At 43.0% G+C, this 15,603-nt stretch overlaps 1 protein-coding gene across 2 annotated transcripts in view; it reads right to left on the reverse strand.

The window, feature by feature from the left end:
• Positions 1-15,603, reverse strand: part of ITPR1 (inositol 1,4,5-trisphosphate receptor type 1) — a 227,450-nt gene that overhangs the window by 194,988 nt on the left and 16,859 nt on the right. For both annotated transcript variants that reach the window (XM_090022746.1, XM_090022745.1), the window contains exon 3: positions 13,444-13,514. In XM_090022746.1, the coding sequence (XP_089878872.1) occupies positions 13,444-13,514 (71 nt within the window). The remainder of the gene's footprint in view (positions 1-13,443; positions 13,515-15,603) is intronic.

Consider the following 15,603-nt stretch of genomic DNA (forward strand, 5'->3'; position numbering starts at 1 on the left):
CATTCCCACAGGAGCAAACAGGAATCCTTTATTTGAAGTTTAAAAAAATAAAAGTCTACAGACTGATATAAAGATCAGTAGACCTGTTGTTTTAGGCTCACCGATCTGAAAATAAATGGTCTGGCATTTAAAGAGTGTGGCAGACGCTCTTTAGCTCCTGTGTGCGAGCTCTGAAACTGCAAGCTGCATCTAGCAAAAACCCTGCTGCAAGCAAGTGGCTTCTTGACAACCAGGTCATGCAAGTGCCGAGAACATGGAGGTTGCATGTTCTGGAGGCAACAGCTGCTTTCCTCAGCACAGCATACAGTGTATGGCCTCCCTGATCTACAGGGAGCTTCAGTGTTTGCTAAGTGCCATTCTTCAAAGTCAACATTAGCCTTTTAAATCCTCCCCCAGAAGAACAGGCTTGTCCTAATGGGAATGAATGAGCAGAGGACTGCAGGCTCCACGAGTGATCACCTCTGACTGATCTAGCGGGAGCCTAGGTCGTATCCAAAACGGAGTTGAAGAGAGCTGAGCCTAAGGGCCAGCTAATGCATTTAAATCGCATGGGATAATCCCCGCGCTCAAAACAGCAAGATACAGTAGACAAGTTAGGATGAGATGTCTGCTGGTTGGGTTCTGTGTAGAGGACTACCTCTGGATCCTCCTTTGCAAGGTGAGCAGACTCATTGCCCCAAAGTGATTTATTCCCGAGTCAGTTTAAGAAGCTACATTCGTGAATAGCACAGGGAAGCTCTAACTGCCTTAAATGGAGAAAACAGATACATGGAGACTGAATAATGCCGATACAGCAAATTTGAGCTGGAGAACGGAGCAGAGAAACTGAACCGGGCATAAATATTGCACAGCAGACTCTGTAAGAGCGCTCCCTGCTCCCCTCCCCCTCTGAAAGTTTCAACTTCTGCTTCATCCCGTCAAGCTCTAGATCTTATATCATCTTGTTCTAATGAAAACAGTAGGTCTTAAAAATTCAAGGGAAAATAGCCAAAGCAGCTGCTCTCAATTTTGGTCAGTATATGAATCCTCTTCCCCTTCTCCCAACCTTTACCTCCCACATTGGAATGAGTGAATCAAGGTTTTCCTTGGGCTCGAGCACAATTTGTACACGACGCATGGTATGCTGCAAGAGTGTTTCACACTACCAATAGACTAGCCATTTGTCTAAATAACCAGATGACCAAAGTTGCATATAACTCTCATTTCACGGCTGGTTTGAGAGTCAGAGTGCAATTTCCCATGATGAATAAATGCACTCACTTGAGCTACGAACCCCACTGCTATCAGGTAAGGCAAGTTGAATGTTGCCTCTGGGACTCTGAAATAGTTTGAAGAAATAAAAAAAAACAAACCACCAACTAAAACAAATACTTCGGGTTAACAGACTTCAGTTTTGCCTTCTGTATTTTTGGTTAATCTTTTTTTTTTGGGGGGGGGGGAGGTGGAGGGGAAGGGGGGCATGGTTTCTTTAATTTCTCAGAACTTCGACAAACTAGGTGTGCAATGGAAGGCAACAGACCTCGACACATCTGCTTTAGCTAGGCATACAACCAGATTGGAGGGGGTGTACTGGGGAGAACATAAGAGTGGAGGCATCCTAAACCATTATCAGGCCACAAATTACAAAAGCCGTGTCATAGCAGAGGACAGGCACCGACCTCACTCTGTCCCTACAACTCATCAAGGCACTTCATTCCCTTGGGCTCCTGTAACTAAGTATAATTATTTCATTAATTATCCTGTTCATTCTGGATTATGTACTAGGGAACACACTAATTTTAGAAAACTGATTAGCTAGTTCTAACTGAATGTTATTATGGCTAAGGTCAGATTTTGCACTGAAACTATGGCAACAAAGCCACAGTACTCCGTCTACAAGGTTGGAAGTAAGTTCATTAACAGTACAGCTCTCCTTTCCTTAGTAGCTGAACTATGCGTTTTGGCAATCCCTCCCTCATTCCTACCTGAATGCACCCTGAACTTTCTTTGCCTCTAAACATGAACTTTTTTCCCCCCCACCTGCTGAAAGGAGAACAAGTGTTGAAACTAGTTCCTGCATCTGTTACTTCATTTTTAGTACGGTGCAAGCATTTACACAGACCTTTCCTCACACCCATCTTGAACCACAGCATTAAGTCAGTCTCACAGCCTGAGTGCTAAGGAAGGAATTACTGCCCTGATTTGGTTTTTTCCCCATTTTGTTTTGTGTTTTTTGTTGTTGGCAGGGCAGGCTTTTAAAAAAAAAGACACACATGGAGGAAGAGGCACAGAGCAACTTGCCCCACGTCACAAAATGGAGCCCGTGACAAAACAAGGTGCTGACCCAGGGCGACGCTAGTCTCTGTCCAACCCCTTAATTACAGTGCCTTTCCCTATACATGTCCTCTAATAGCTTACCATGTTGTCCATTCTGCATTTCAATAGCTTCACTCATTTACAGAGCTACATCCACTTTCATCTATCGTATCAAAAGCTTGCTTGTATGCTTTTATCAACCATGGTACCCCAAGTGTAGAGCTACACATCAATTCAACCTGGCCAAGCCACACGTTACATGCATCACACACTGGGAAAACCAGTTTTTTCCCCCTCCCTCCCTAAACATTCATGTGCAAGGAACCATATTAAAGTAAGGTCTGTCCATCTTAATTCTTGCCTCTGATGCCATATTGTGCGAAAGGTACATTATACAGGCACACACGCACACCCCCCCAACCCTACTCCCACATTCATGCACAGAAACAACCACAGAAGGAGAGCCTGCCTTCCTATATAGGCTAGCAGTAGCTATACTTCCAAGTCACACCACAGAACAGAACTGGAGTAGTCACAGAAATCTAAAAAGCACTTTTCATAGAAAACTCAGGGTTTGAAGTAGAATGGGGGAGGGTTATAGTCAGTGTTATTAGCCAATGTGAATAAAGCCACAATTAAACGTATTGCAAAGGACAAAGTGACATGCTTCAGGGCTCAAGTCTTTAACTATTAGGGATTAATATAAACCTTCATAGGAAGAAGATTGTCTCATAGCTAGGGACCTACTTAATTCGCAATTTCTGCAAAATCTGCAAGATTCAGGATTACTCGTGAAAAAACACACAACAAAAAAAAAACTTAATAAAAATAACATGGTGGCTCCCCTGTGTAAGCCAGCGGCCCCTGCTGCCGGGAGGGGAAGGCGCTGGCTGGTAGGGTGGCATGAAAAGAAGCACACCAGATGACAGCTGCCCCCTTACCCCTCCTTCTACCGCCAGGGTTGCTCCACCAAACCAACGTCAATAGGCAGGGCTGCACAAAAGGCAGCCCATAGTCAAGGTGGTGGCCGCCCCCTTATCTCCCTTCCCCCAGGACCTCTCCACCAAATCAGACCCAAGGTGCGGGGCCACCACAAAATGAATTTGAACTTCACTCCATGATCAACCCACAACAATTGCTAAGTCTCCCCACAATTTAGGTAGACCCTTATCCACGACTGCCTATTTGGGGTTTTCTTTTGCCTTCCTGTGAAGTGCCCGACTTGTGACAGAGGTGACACTGGACTAGGTTGGCCTTCGGTCTACTCGGGTATAACAAATCCTCCATTCCTATGCAACCTTCTGCCTTCAAGTTCACAGGCAAGTCTCACTTAAAGGCAATGCTAGTTACCCCTGCATGTCATGAGGCAGAAATTGAGCTCTGTGAAAGTTTATATATACTCTATTACATTTCTACCAACCTTAGAAAGCAGCAGCAAGCTCTTTTTTCTTTACTTGTTAAAGCCAGAGATCGATAGCCGTTGCCATTCATTAGGACAGCATTTATCAAGGAACTTGCCTTAAGTCATTGCCAAGGAACACCCCAATTGCTGGAACAGCATGCAACCAAATCATCTATGATACCTTTCTGGGAAAACTGTGGGCAAATGGCGAAGGACTGTACTCCTCCACTTAGCATCCCTCTCCAAAAAGAGCTTTGACTAGTGCATTTAATGGGTGTTTGAGTACCTGGTGTTCCCCCCTCCCCCCGTTTTATGCTGAAGTTTTAGAAGGTATGAAAGGCACTTCCTTTCTACATCTAAAAGTAGGCCATATTTTTGGACTCTTGAGTTTTGCACAGCTCTTGCATACTGGTAATGATAAGTGCAATAAAAAGCTCCAGAATGGCCAGGGGAGTGAGTGATTTGCAGGCTGAGGGTGCTGAATTTGAGGAATGTGGCACACTGGGAAGGTTTGGCCTTGTAAAGGACACCAAACTTAAACATCTACCAGTACCTGGAAAGGCAGAGGAAAAAAAAAAGTGTTACCCTTCCCAGCTACAATTTAAGAGGTTAAGCATTTTAGAAGATGCATCATTTTAAAGATCAAGAATCCTCCACATGTACTCCTTTGGAAAAGGTTCAAGGCTCCTGGCTGCACCTACATAAAACTATTTCCCAAATTAGATTCAAGTACAGCGTTTTGGAATTGGTCATTATTTAGATGCTTTTTAGTCCCATGCCCAGAACTGCAATTCAAAGATTTCACTGGATTTGACAAGAGATCATGACGTTGGAAGAGATGCAAGATATCCATGCTTCAGTGCTTCACAACGCAGGACGATGAGAAAGTCTGAAGTAATAAGCAGATGCTTACTACTTGACCCTACTTAAAGCTTCAGGTATTTGACAAGTGCGTTTCAGGCTAACATTTGTACTTCCGCAGTGAAAATAGAGCCAGTCAAAGGCTGCAAACAACTGACTGTAAAAATGGACCTTATTTATATTAACCCCTGCTTTTAACAATCCCAGCAGCAGGAACCATTTTTTCCCCCCCCCCCATCTTTATGGTGCTGCAAATTGACTAACCGTTATGACAGCAAACATCATCCTTGAATGAACTTTTCTGTTAGTCCCCCAGGGTTTATTATAATGAGATTGTACATAATACACTTCTCCAAAACCAGGGTGACCTTGAACCACGAGACATGCCCTCAAAGTTAGCCCAGTTTAACTTTACACCTTGTGCCTGTTTGGATGCATCCAAGATCCCACTTGCTCAGTATTATTTCACCATCAGAGTAGGTTTAAGCCACTGAAAGACTACCTATTTAAATAAGATTTTTAAACAAGCCAACCTAGGTAAGACCTCTAGACAACCTGGAAATTAATGCCCAACAGCATGATGAACTAAATAGACCAAAAGAAAAAAAAAATCTTACCAAAAATACACCACAGACATTGCAGGCCATGGGTCATATAAAAGCAGTCCAAGCTCATTTACATACTCAAATGAGTGGGCTAAGGAAAAGAAAGAGACGTGCATAGCTATGTGCATGTAGTGAAATATTAGACCCCCCTTTCATGTAAAGCTGATGATATTTAATGGCCTGCATCTTGAAAAACATCTTGTCTTGACAACTTAAGGATAAATGCATGACAACTGAAAGTCTGATTGATTGTAGCTCTTAATTACGGGCTACAAGAGTGTTGACAGATGCAATATTCAGTATTCCATTCCGGGCTGTGTACATACAAAATAATTAGGAAATGTGCAATCGTGGGGCAAGTTAGAGAGGTAGATAACCTACTGGATCATAAGGCCTTCTTCACATTAAAGAAAGCATTTGGGTGCACAATTCAGCTTCTACTAGCAAGCGCGAACAAAACAAGGTTAACAGCCCTTAAAAATCTTTTCATTATAAAAGAATATTGATCTAACTGGATGTCGAGCATAACCCACCTGCAAGGGAATCTCAATCAAGAGTCAGCACATGTATTAAATCTTCTTGGTACTACTCTGCTTTACACTGCTCATATTAAATATGCACATCTAGTTCAAAGGCTCAGTTACTCAGCATTGGCCTTAGCAGTGCTAAATAAGCATAATAAAATGCTTTGTGACACTATTACTTGGGAACAGCATAGAATATGGACTCGGATCAAAAGAACAAGACTAGAAATGAAACCATTCATCTTCTGCTTCACCACAATGGTATTTTAAGTCGAAGAGATACAGGCTCATTCCTTCAACACTTTGCCAGGTGTTGCCCAGCAACAAGCAACAATGTTCCACGAACCAGGGGGCTGCTGGACAAATTAACTCAAGCATTTTGCTCCTCTAGGATATGGCACTGCAAACTTGTCAGTCAATTTACAGAGTTGCAGAAAGGCTGCCTCCATGACACCCAAGGAATGGAGAACGAGTCTTTGGTCAACTGTTGTGGTGCAGGTCTAACATCTCAACAAACCTATTTCTTCCACTGCCCAGTTCTGATGGAGTAAACACCTATAGTGTTGGTGGTGGGGGGGAAGCATACACGAAGTCTTTCACAAATGTGATCTAGTGCTCAAGCCAGAAGATTGCTAGTCAACAGATCTACAATTTGTTTCAGCTCTGCTAAGCATTCCCTGCAAGACTACTGTTGAGTCATTTAACCACTCTATGATTGTTTTATCATTTGCAAAGCATTAAAAAAGTATTTTTACCCTGAACACAATAAGGCTTATACTCCCTAAACTCTACTTTTAGTAACTACTGTTGTTCATTCATACCTGCTGTGCAAACCCATTCTTTTATTGTGCATCACACCCATACGCCATATTTGTTCTATGCCTGTGCTTGATAAAGTTTTGCATGTTTTATAAATATACTCATAGTTACATATATGAGGGTGTCATGGCAGACTCCCTACTTGGATTTACAAGCATATACAAACCAGGCTAGCATGGTTAAAACGCCAATTCCAGTATTTTTCTAAAGCACCTCACACAACCTCTCTCCTGTTCAAAAATAGAGTACGTAATGATAGCATTTGGCTTATATTTTATTCATACAATTGTTATTTCCACAGAAAATATATTCAGAAGTAGTATTCTGCTTCATAAGGACTTGGCTGTTAGAATGATGACGATGATGATACCTTAGAATTTCCTCTATTAGGTCTCAGACTATTTTGCTGGAGAGCTGAAACAAAAATGCCCAAGGGCCAAAGCAACGCTGGTTATTAGATGGAAGGGGAAAAAGAAGTCTTCCTTTGTTAATATGAATAAGAGAGCACCCAACATTAAGAAAAATGCTCCAGTCTGCTGCCATTACTACCCAGCACCAGCTCTTGGCCGCATCAAGTGCTTCTGCTCCCGTTATAAATAAAAATCAGATCTTCATAGTCCTTTGCATCCTTTCTTCAAGCTAGTGATTTTAGGGTATGCCAAATGTTCAATACACCAAAAAAACAAAAAAAAAAAAACAAAAAACTTCTAGCAAACAAACTCAAAGTGACTTATGACCTATATTGCTGAATTACATTTCTTGAAAGCTCCAGGTAGACATGAGCTTCTTGCCTCAGACACTTCTGTACCTTCCTGCCAATACACCCCTCCTTCATTGTCCATGCATTATTTCAAGTTCTTAACTTCACCTTCCAGGTACAGATGAATCCCACCTCAGCCTGAACTGAGAATACTGCACCATCCTTCCACAGCTGCAACACCACCATATTAACCTCTCAGTTCACCTCCTCAGAAAGCCAGCCTGTGTATCAAGATGCCTCCAGAAGTTGAACTCCAACCATAGGAACTCAAAAGCCTAAGTCATTTCCTTCTCCCGCCTCCATCATACCCTTTGCAAAAAAATTCCTTCCTTACTGATGCTCACCGCTCTTCATTCAAGTATCTCTTCAAGATTTACCTTCCATATCAGTCATACAAAGACATACCATAAAAATTATTCATCCACCTGAGCAAATGAGTGCATCCCCTTAAAGATCAATTTCCAAGGGCAGGGACCATACCTGTACAGCAAAAAAATGTGGGCATTTACTGAGCCGGGGGGTCAAATAGGAAGTTATGACAAAGTTGTCATGGGCCAGGTCAGCATTCCCTTCCTCCCCCTCGCAACAACTTACCAAAATGCCCTATGTGGGACTGGGCCACAGATAGGCAGGGATCACCATTCATGAGCGAGATGGACGGACAAGGCTGGGATCACAGAGCTGCCACTTCCCTGTGGGGACGTGTGCGTGTGTGGGACTGCCTGGCCACTAGGTCCCAGGACCTGGCAGGAGGCGAAGGGAGGGAGGCGGCAGCAGGAAGTGCATGCAGCAGGTCTTACCTGGGAACTGCAAAGGCACAGCTGCCCCCGCAGTGCTCCACATGTGGCCAAGTCCTGGCTGCTCCTGCCCAGAGCAGCCTGGCCCCAGCCCACAGCTCCAGTGGGGCTGCTCCTGGTGCAGCTGCAGCCACCTGTGTGCTGCTCCGCTCCCCTTGCCTCCAGCAGTGGCTCCTTCTCCTGCCGAGATGCTTGGGGCCAGGAGGAAGCTTCAGTCAAGTGGTTCCTGCCCCAGCACATGGGGCTCCAGCTTCAGCTCCCAGCTGCCTCCCCCTACGCGACTGCCCATGCCAACCAGGCGGAATGGCTGGAAGGCAGCCAGGAGCTGGAGCCACAGCTCCATGCTGGGGCAGGAGCAACCGAGCTGGGGCTTCCTCCCTGCCCAGAGCAGTGCAGAAAGAGCAGGTGGAAGAGGATCCACCACTGGAGGCGAGGGGAGTAGAGCAGCACCCATGCTGCTACAGCCATGCTGGGAGCAGCCCCATCAGAAGCTAGGTACCCTGGCTGGGGCCAGGCCAGCGGCTGTGGGCTGGAGCACTGCAAGGACAGCCATGGACCACGTTGAATCAATTGCCAGGCACCCCCCACAGGCTGGATCCAATATGTCGGTAGGCTGGATCCAGTCAGCAGGCCGTATTTTGTCCACCGCTATACTGGGCACACATGCTCACTTGTAAAGTATAACATATCAAAAGGCTTCCCAGTGAGCTGGTATTAAAAAATCAGAAAGCATATTTTACATGATAGAACTGAATCATCATGCATGCTAGGAATCCATAAAAGCAAAAATTATGTATCAGTATGAGAAGAAAAAATTGTAGATAGTGGTTCTTTTTGCCAGCACTATACACAATTGTGTGCAACCTAGGCAACAAGAACATTTAAATCCTGAAACACTGACAGCTCATTGAAAGCAAGATTGAAATTTTGCCACTCGATGTATGCACATTAATTCTGTATTTAAATTTTAAAAAATACATATGTAAGTCCTGCATACGTAGACCAACATAAAAATCCAGGCTTAAAGCTTTTCTCCATCACCAATGTTAATATAGTAGTAAAAATGCTTCAGCAGTTTACCTCTGACAATGGAAGTTTAAAATCAAGCAGGTTTCCAGACATTTATCCAAAGTCAGCCACCTTTATACAGATCAGCCAGAGAGAAATCTTGGATTGGCCACCATTCACTCACATTTCTTCACACCAAGTATTAACTGACCTACATATATGCCTCTTAAGGCACAGCTGATTTGAAAGTAGATTCACACACACACAGTAGTGTGTGAGCAACAGTTATCAGCTATTCACTAGCATGAATCCTTCTGGGCCAACTCAATAGAACCATACAATGTTACTTGTCATTTACTTTCACCCCTGCTTTTCCAAAATGCTCTGTTCAGAGATGCACCAGGCTGTGGAATCACTAATATTTAGCCACAAGTATTAAAACATGAGACACTAGACAGTTTATAGGTTGAGGATAGCATCATCACTACAGGAGGTTAACGTAGATGGCCTCAAGTGACTGTAATATTTTAGCTGGAGGGCAGAACTGGACAACAACTTCAGGTTTGGCAAACCAAAAGCTCTAGGATCATTGGGATCATCAGCTAAGAGAGTGTTCTTAAAAGCAGAAATGTTAAAAAAAAAAAAAAAGATGAAATCATTTCCTGTCCAAGAAGCCTGGCTGATCCTACACCTTGTTCATGGCTTGAGAAGCATTTGTGCTCTTGTCATCATGACAAGAGATTGAGATTGAGGGGCCTGGAATAATTCCTGGCTATACAAGAGATTTCCTGGGAGACCTTGGTAAATTAATTTAACCTCTCTCTGCTTCTGTTTCTCCTCTGTAAAATGGGGATAATGCATTCCTAACTCTACAGAAGGTGGGGAGGTCAGTACTTCTGAGCACAACAGAGATGGAGAATATATAGGTACATTAACAGAGTTATCATGTGGATTTAAGGTGGACCCATTAACAAATACTGGTAATGGAAATTGTGGAATTTACCAGCCTTTGACATTAGCTATTAAAAGCAAAAAAAGTATACAGTAAAGCCTTTCCCAGGAGGTATAGTCACTGTACAAGTTAAATGTGTTCAGATTTCTCATGCTGCTTACAAATTTCCTAGGGAAGTAAATATTTTTACAAATATCCCTATACAGAGTTATTTTACATTGGACTAAATGTTGTAGTTGTGCATAGCTGAAGCCAAGCTACATGAGGAGTGGAGAAAAAAAAGAAAGTCAGGGATCTGGGTTTTCCGTTTCCCCATGGGGGAAAAACTAACAACACAAAAACACCCACATGCAGATTTTTCCCTTTTAACTGGGGGGGGGGGGGGGGGGGGGAGGGGGGGAGAGGGGGGGAAAAAAAAAAACAAAAAAAAAACCAACACACACACACCACACCACACCAGGCTGGGGGGCAGGAGCACCATGTGCATGTGGCCACCAGGCAGTGTGGAGAGCAGGTCCTGCAAGTAAGTCTGGCAGGAGAATGGGGCAAAGAGGGAGTTGGGCAAGGCTGGGGTTGCTGCCCAGCCAGGCAGTGTGTAGGGCTTGGGGCCCCATGCAGCTGCAGGGCCCTCGGGCAGGGAGCAGGATGGAGCCATGGGGGGCTCGTGCCGGGGACAGTGGGGATGGGGCTGGCTCATTGCTGCTGCGTGCTCTTCAAGTGCCTGTGGGGTGGATGCAGGATGCCCACTGTGGGCTCAGGCTCCCCACACTGCCTGGCAGGTGGGACCTAGTGAGAAAGCTCCTTGCCACTCCTTGCAGCAGCAGGGGTAGCGGCACAGTTGTGTCCCTCGCTGCTGGGTGGGCAGAAGGCAGCAGGACAGGGAACCTGAGCCCATATCGCTGCAGCAGCTGCAGACCCAGGTCACTGGCCCCGAGACAGAAAGGAGAAGAGAGAGACCAGCTGGACAGTGGGTAAGGAGCAAGGGGCCTGGACCTGCATTGCATCCTGGTGAGCTAAGGGGGTAGGGGGAACTCCAATCTTCCTTGATAAAACCCCAAAAACCAAATACCAAAATTTACAGGGACTTAGAATTTATTTTATTATATTGATTGAGGCACTGGTAGGCTTCAACATTGCTTTAAAATGGTAAAGTATCAATAAAACAGTGTGTTCAATTGACACCCATTTTATATACATGCATTTCACTTTAATCATGCATTTGGGGTTTATTAAAAAAAAGTTGGAGAAGCTGCAATTTTTAAACAGAAAAAAAACCAGGCTCCCTGCTTATAATCAAGTCTTTTCCCATTCTTCCTCCTTATTAAATCAAATGTTTTCCTTCCACACTCGGCCACTCCAAAATTAGGGTCAACTTACAAGCAAGTATTTTGGTCAACGAGAAGGTCAGAACAGCGACATTCCATTTCCCTTCGTCAATTTAACATTGATTGCGAAAAGGACTCTGACCCACTTCAATATTGCCAATGTATGACATATTGAAGCAGCAATTACCCATTCAGCACAGGCCTGCCAGGACACTCCATTCCCCCTTAGGGTGACAGCACTGCAACAGCTCATTTATCCCCAAGTCAGTGATTTCAACATGATCTGACAGAGGTTCTATTTTGAAACTGCAGTCCCTCAAAAGCAAGAAAATAGGAGGCAGTGACTTTTATACAAAAAAAATTAAGTGCTTACCTCATCTGCAAAAAGAACTGTGGGCATGCTATAATTCTTAAAGAAAAAGTAAAGGAGGGGGGAACTAAAGCAGCAGGCAGGATATGTACAGTCCAGTGGCATGCTGCACTTTATACCCTAGAAGTAGAGCCCAAATATTCCTCCCCACCACTCTTTATCCAACTTCCATTTTCTATTGTTTTAGCAAGCAAAGGTAAAAATCAAGTGTAATCATTTTAATTGGGGTGTGGGTTGTAGCCATGCTGGTCTAAGGACAAAGGCAGACAAGGTTCTTTGGGTGAATCTGGTATCTTATTAGACCAACTTAAAATAGTTGGGGGGAAAAAAAAAATTCTTTAGCAAGCTTTTGTGTTTAAAAACCCTTTGGTCAGGCTGAGGAAGGGTTTCCAAAAGCTTGCTAAAACCTTTTTCCAACTATTTAAGTTGGTCTAATAAGATAATCAGATTCACCCAAAGGACCCTGACTGCCTATCATTTTAATTGAACCTTTTAATTTAATGCGTTTGAACCACAGGGAATTGAGTACCAAGTAAGCAAGTGAAGAGATAAAAAAACTAGATGTTCCCACAACTAATCTAGATTAAGGTTTCAAAATAACCACCTCCCCCTTCAAAACAAAACCAATACCCCCTTTCCCCCACATTTTCCCCTGGCTATTCAAACATTGGGTGGAAACAGACATTGCATTTGTGCTGCCACAATTTGTTTTTATTTTTTATGGTGGCACAAAAACCCAGCAACAGATATCCATACCCTTTCTTGTACCATAAGAGAACCACCCCCCCAAAAAAAACCACCAAAAAAAACCCAGCAGTGCAACAAAAGGTAGTAATATCATCTTGCCACTTTATTGCAGTAGACATTTATTATCCTTGTGGCACTTTTTACACTCAGACACACCTGGGCCCCAAGTCCAGCTGGGTAGGGGAAACCCTGTTTTCCCCACCCATCCAGACTCAGGGCATATGTCTGCCCAAACAGGAAAAGCAGAGCTCACATTAGCCTTTGCCCTGCACCAATGGTGGGACAGGGCGTGATGTGCATTTCATCCGGTAAAGCAGATCAGCTGTGCCATGATGCACTACGGTACAGCTGGCACGCTTCATTCAGCAACATCTATTTCTATAGAATCACATTCAAAGGGTTAATTTTCTGGTGAAGGGACAGCAAGTAGAAAGTCAAAACCAGCATTAGTTCTATCAGATAGAAATGTGCTCCTTTTCATTTTTGTTTCTGCCTTAAATAAAGCTTAGGATTGGATAAACACAATGTGCATAAAGGAGCCAACTTTAACCTGGAATAAAGGAAATGAAACAAGAACACCCTGTAGCACAGATAAGAAAGCCAACCCAACTTTAAAACAAAGAGTTACTCCAAAAGTGTTTTTCTAGCTACTGAAACTATGAGACCCAGCTATTTGTTAGCAAGGGTTTTCTCTTTTCTTTTTGGATAGTAAACTCATTTTCTGTACTGGCGTGGCCACAAGAACACTCTAATCTTAGGACAAGTATTTATAAGCCCTTGCTCAGGGAATGGGAGAACAGCACACCTCCACAGGACTGAATTCAAGCTGTCCCTAGTGGAAGAATCAGATCTTGAAGATGCTAATGTTGCCTGCCAGAAGACAAGTTGGTTACAATTTTTAGCGCGTGTTGTTTGAACCTATCCCACTGGCAAAATCACTTTGAACTAATAGGCGAGTGCATTATCTTATCAACTTACCTCTGAACTTTTTGGGCGGGTTGTTAAGATCACCTGCATCTGGCTGCACAACACATCGATCATCCACAAGGCTGCAAAAGAAGTGAGCAAATCAAGTAAGACTTTCTTCTTTAGGCATGCTAATTACCTGAAATAAAAGTGGGTTGTTAACAATACTTAGTCTGACCAGCCACTTCAATGGAGGACAATCCCCAGATGCTAATTTATGCCAAATCTTTCTAAGTAGCATGCAGCCAGTTCTTTAGTTTTATTGCGAACTATGCTCCTGGATAGGTGGGACAATAAATAAGTCATTCCTCCTGCTCACTGCATCTTCATGTCCCCCTCTTTAAGGTGTGCACAGAACAGCCCATATTCTAGTTACACTATAGAAGGCCTTAGAAGAAGTGTTGCCTCTTGGACAGATACCATCATTTGAAGGAAAAGAAAAAAAAACAAACAAGTGTCCCCATTAAGGGGCAGCAAACCAGGGAAATTACGGTAAAGTTAGCAGATGAAGTGTTACCCTCCCCTCCAGATTAATCAGCGTCCAAAAAAAGCCAAAATCTTTGTTATGTGAAAATAGGGACAAAACTCCCAGAAGAGAGAGCACATGAAAGACATAGTTGATGCATCCTTGCTTACCATCAAATCAGTAGTGGTTTTACCCTGAAGCCAGATAGCCAGCCATGAATAACTAGAAAAAGTGGTCAGGTCAGCTCAAAACCGTCTTAAGAGGTTGGTTTTGAGTAGCCATTGAAGATCGGTAGTATCAAGAGATCACTATAACCACCCCCACCTCTTTTTTTTTTTTTAAAGCCAAAAAAGGGAGTGAAATGGGATAACTGCATTTGAATATGTTCCATTAGAGAATTCCAACTGAGCACACCACCTCTGAGCGCGTTGGTGCGTCTAATCCACAGGAACGAAGGAAACATTTTAAACGTACCACAAGGTACTTTGCAACTTGATGCATTTAACATTCTGAACAGTAAAAAAAAAAAGCTGCATTTTTGCTGAGTGACTTTCATGAAGAGTAGAAATGGAAACAAGTCGGCAAATATTGGATGGTATCAAGTTAGGCTGTTACGGTTCAAACACAAAGTTTATTGATCTGTCAAAGAGGCCTTCTACATATGAAGACAAAGCACAGTTCCAAGGTCCTAACGATTTGAGGCGCTCAGTCGCATGCAGAATCATGTGGGAGAGCTCGAGCTCTAGAATATGAGACTTGTTCCTTGCAGAGGCTGATTACATGCAGGGAGTATCCTTGAGACAACAATGATGGAAAATAATGAAGTGCACTGAAAGTTACGTGATCCAGAGATTAAGTGGGCTCCACCATTCATTTTTAAAATGTTCATGTAGACATTGATGGTTTTTGTTGCTTTCCCCTCTCCTCTTCAATGCATGTTTCCTATTTACCTCATACAGCTGTGCTCCACTGAAGATATTTAAGATGAGCACATCACAATAGCTTCAGTTGAATAAAGGGCCACAAAAAAGGGTGTCACATTAAGTGCTAAATGCAGGTTACCTTAAAAGACCTATACGTTTAATCTCGGGGCTATAAATTCAGCTTATCCCAAGATCAAGTTCTGAATATGGGGGCTTCCTAACTTACTGGGGTAAGTCACAATTATCAAGACAATTTTATGGTGTATATAAAAAAAAAAAAACCAAAAAAGACAAAGTTGAATCATTATAGAATGTTAATCAATAATTAGTGATCAAAGCACCAAGCTATATTAAAAAGCAAGGAGGGAAGTTCTGATTAAATAGTGAAGAATCACATCACAAGAATATTAAACAGGAACAGTCTTCCGTGATGGAGTTACTTGGCTAGAATTGCATGAGTATTTGTAACATTATTAGTTTCCCCATCCTTCATTAAACATATGTACAAGCCACTACACATTGTACCATGTGGAGTTGTGATAGCCTCATGTCATAACAAAGTATAAATTACAATTGATCCTTTCCTGAGTTGCTTTAAATGTTCTTCAGGTCAAAGACTAAGTTAACTATGGGACAAAATTAATTTGATTATGAAAAGATATTAATGCTAATATATTACATGTTTCACATAGCAAATGGGATTTCTACCTCAGTTCAGGCTTAGAGCATACAGGGTTGTTTGACAGTATAAATCATCTTTAAATGTTACTAATGCAATTGAAG

The sequence above is a fragment of the Crocodylus siamensis genome, chromosome 11, assembly GCF_052110815.1.
Source record: "Crocodylus siamensis isolate JL-2025a chromosome 11, ASM5211081v1, whole genome shotgun sequence".
NCBI classification, from domain to species: Eukaryota; Metazoa; Chordata; order Crocodylia; family Crocodylidae; genus Crocodylus; species Crocodylus siamensis.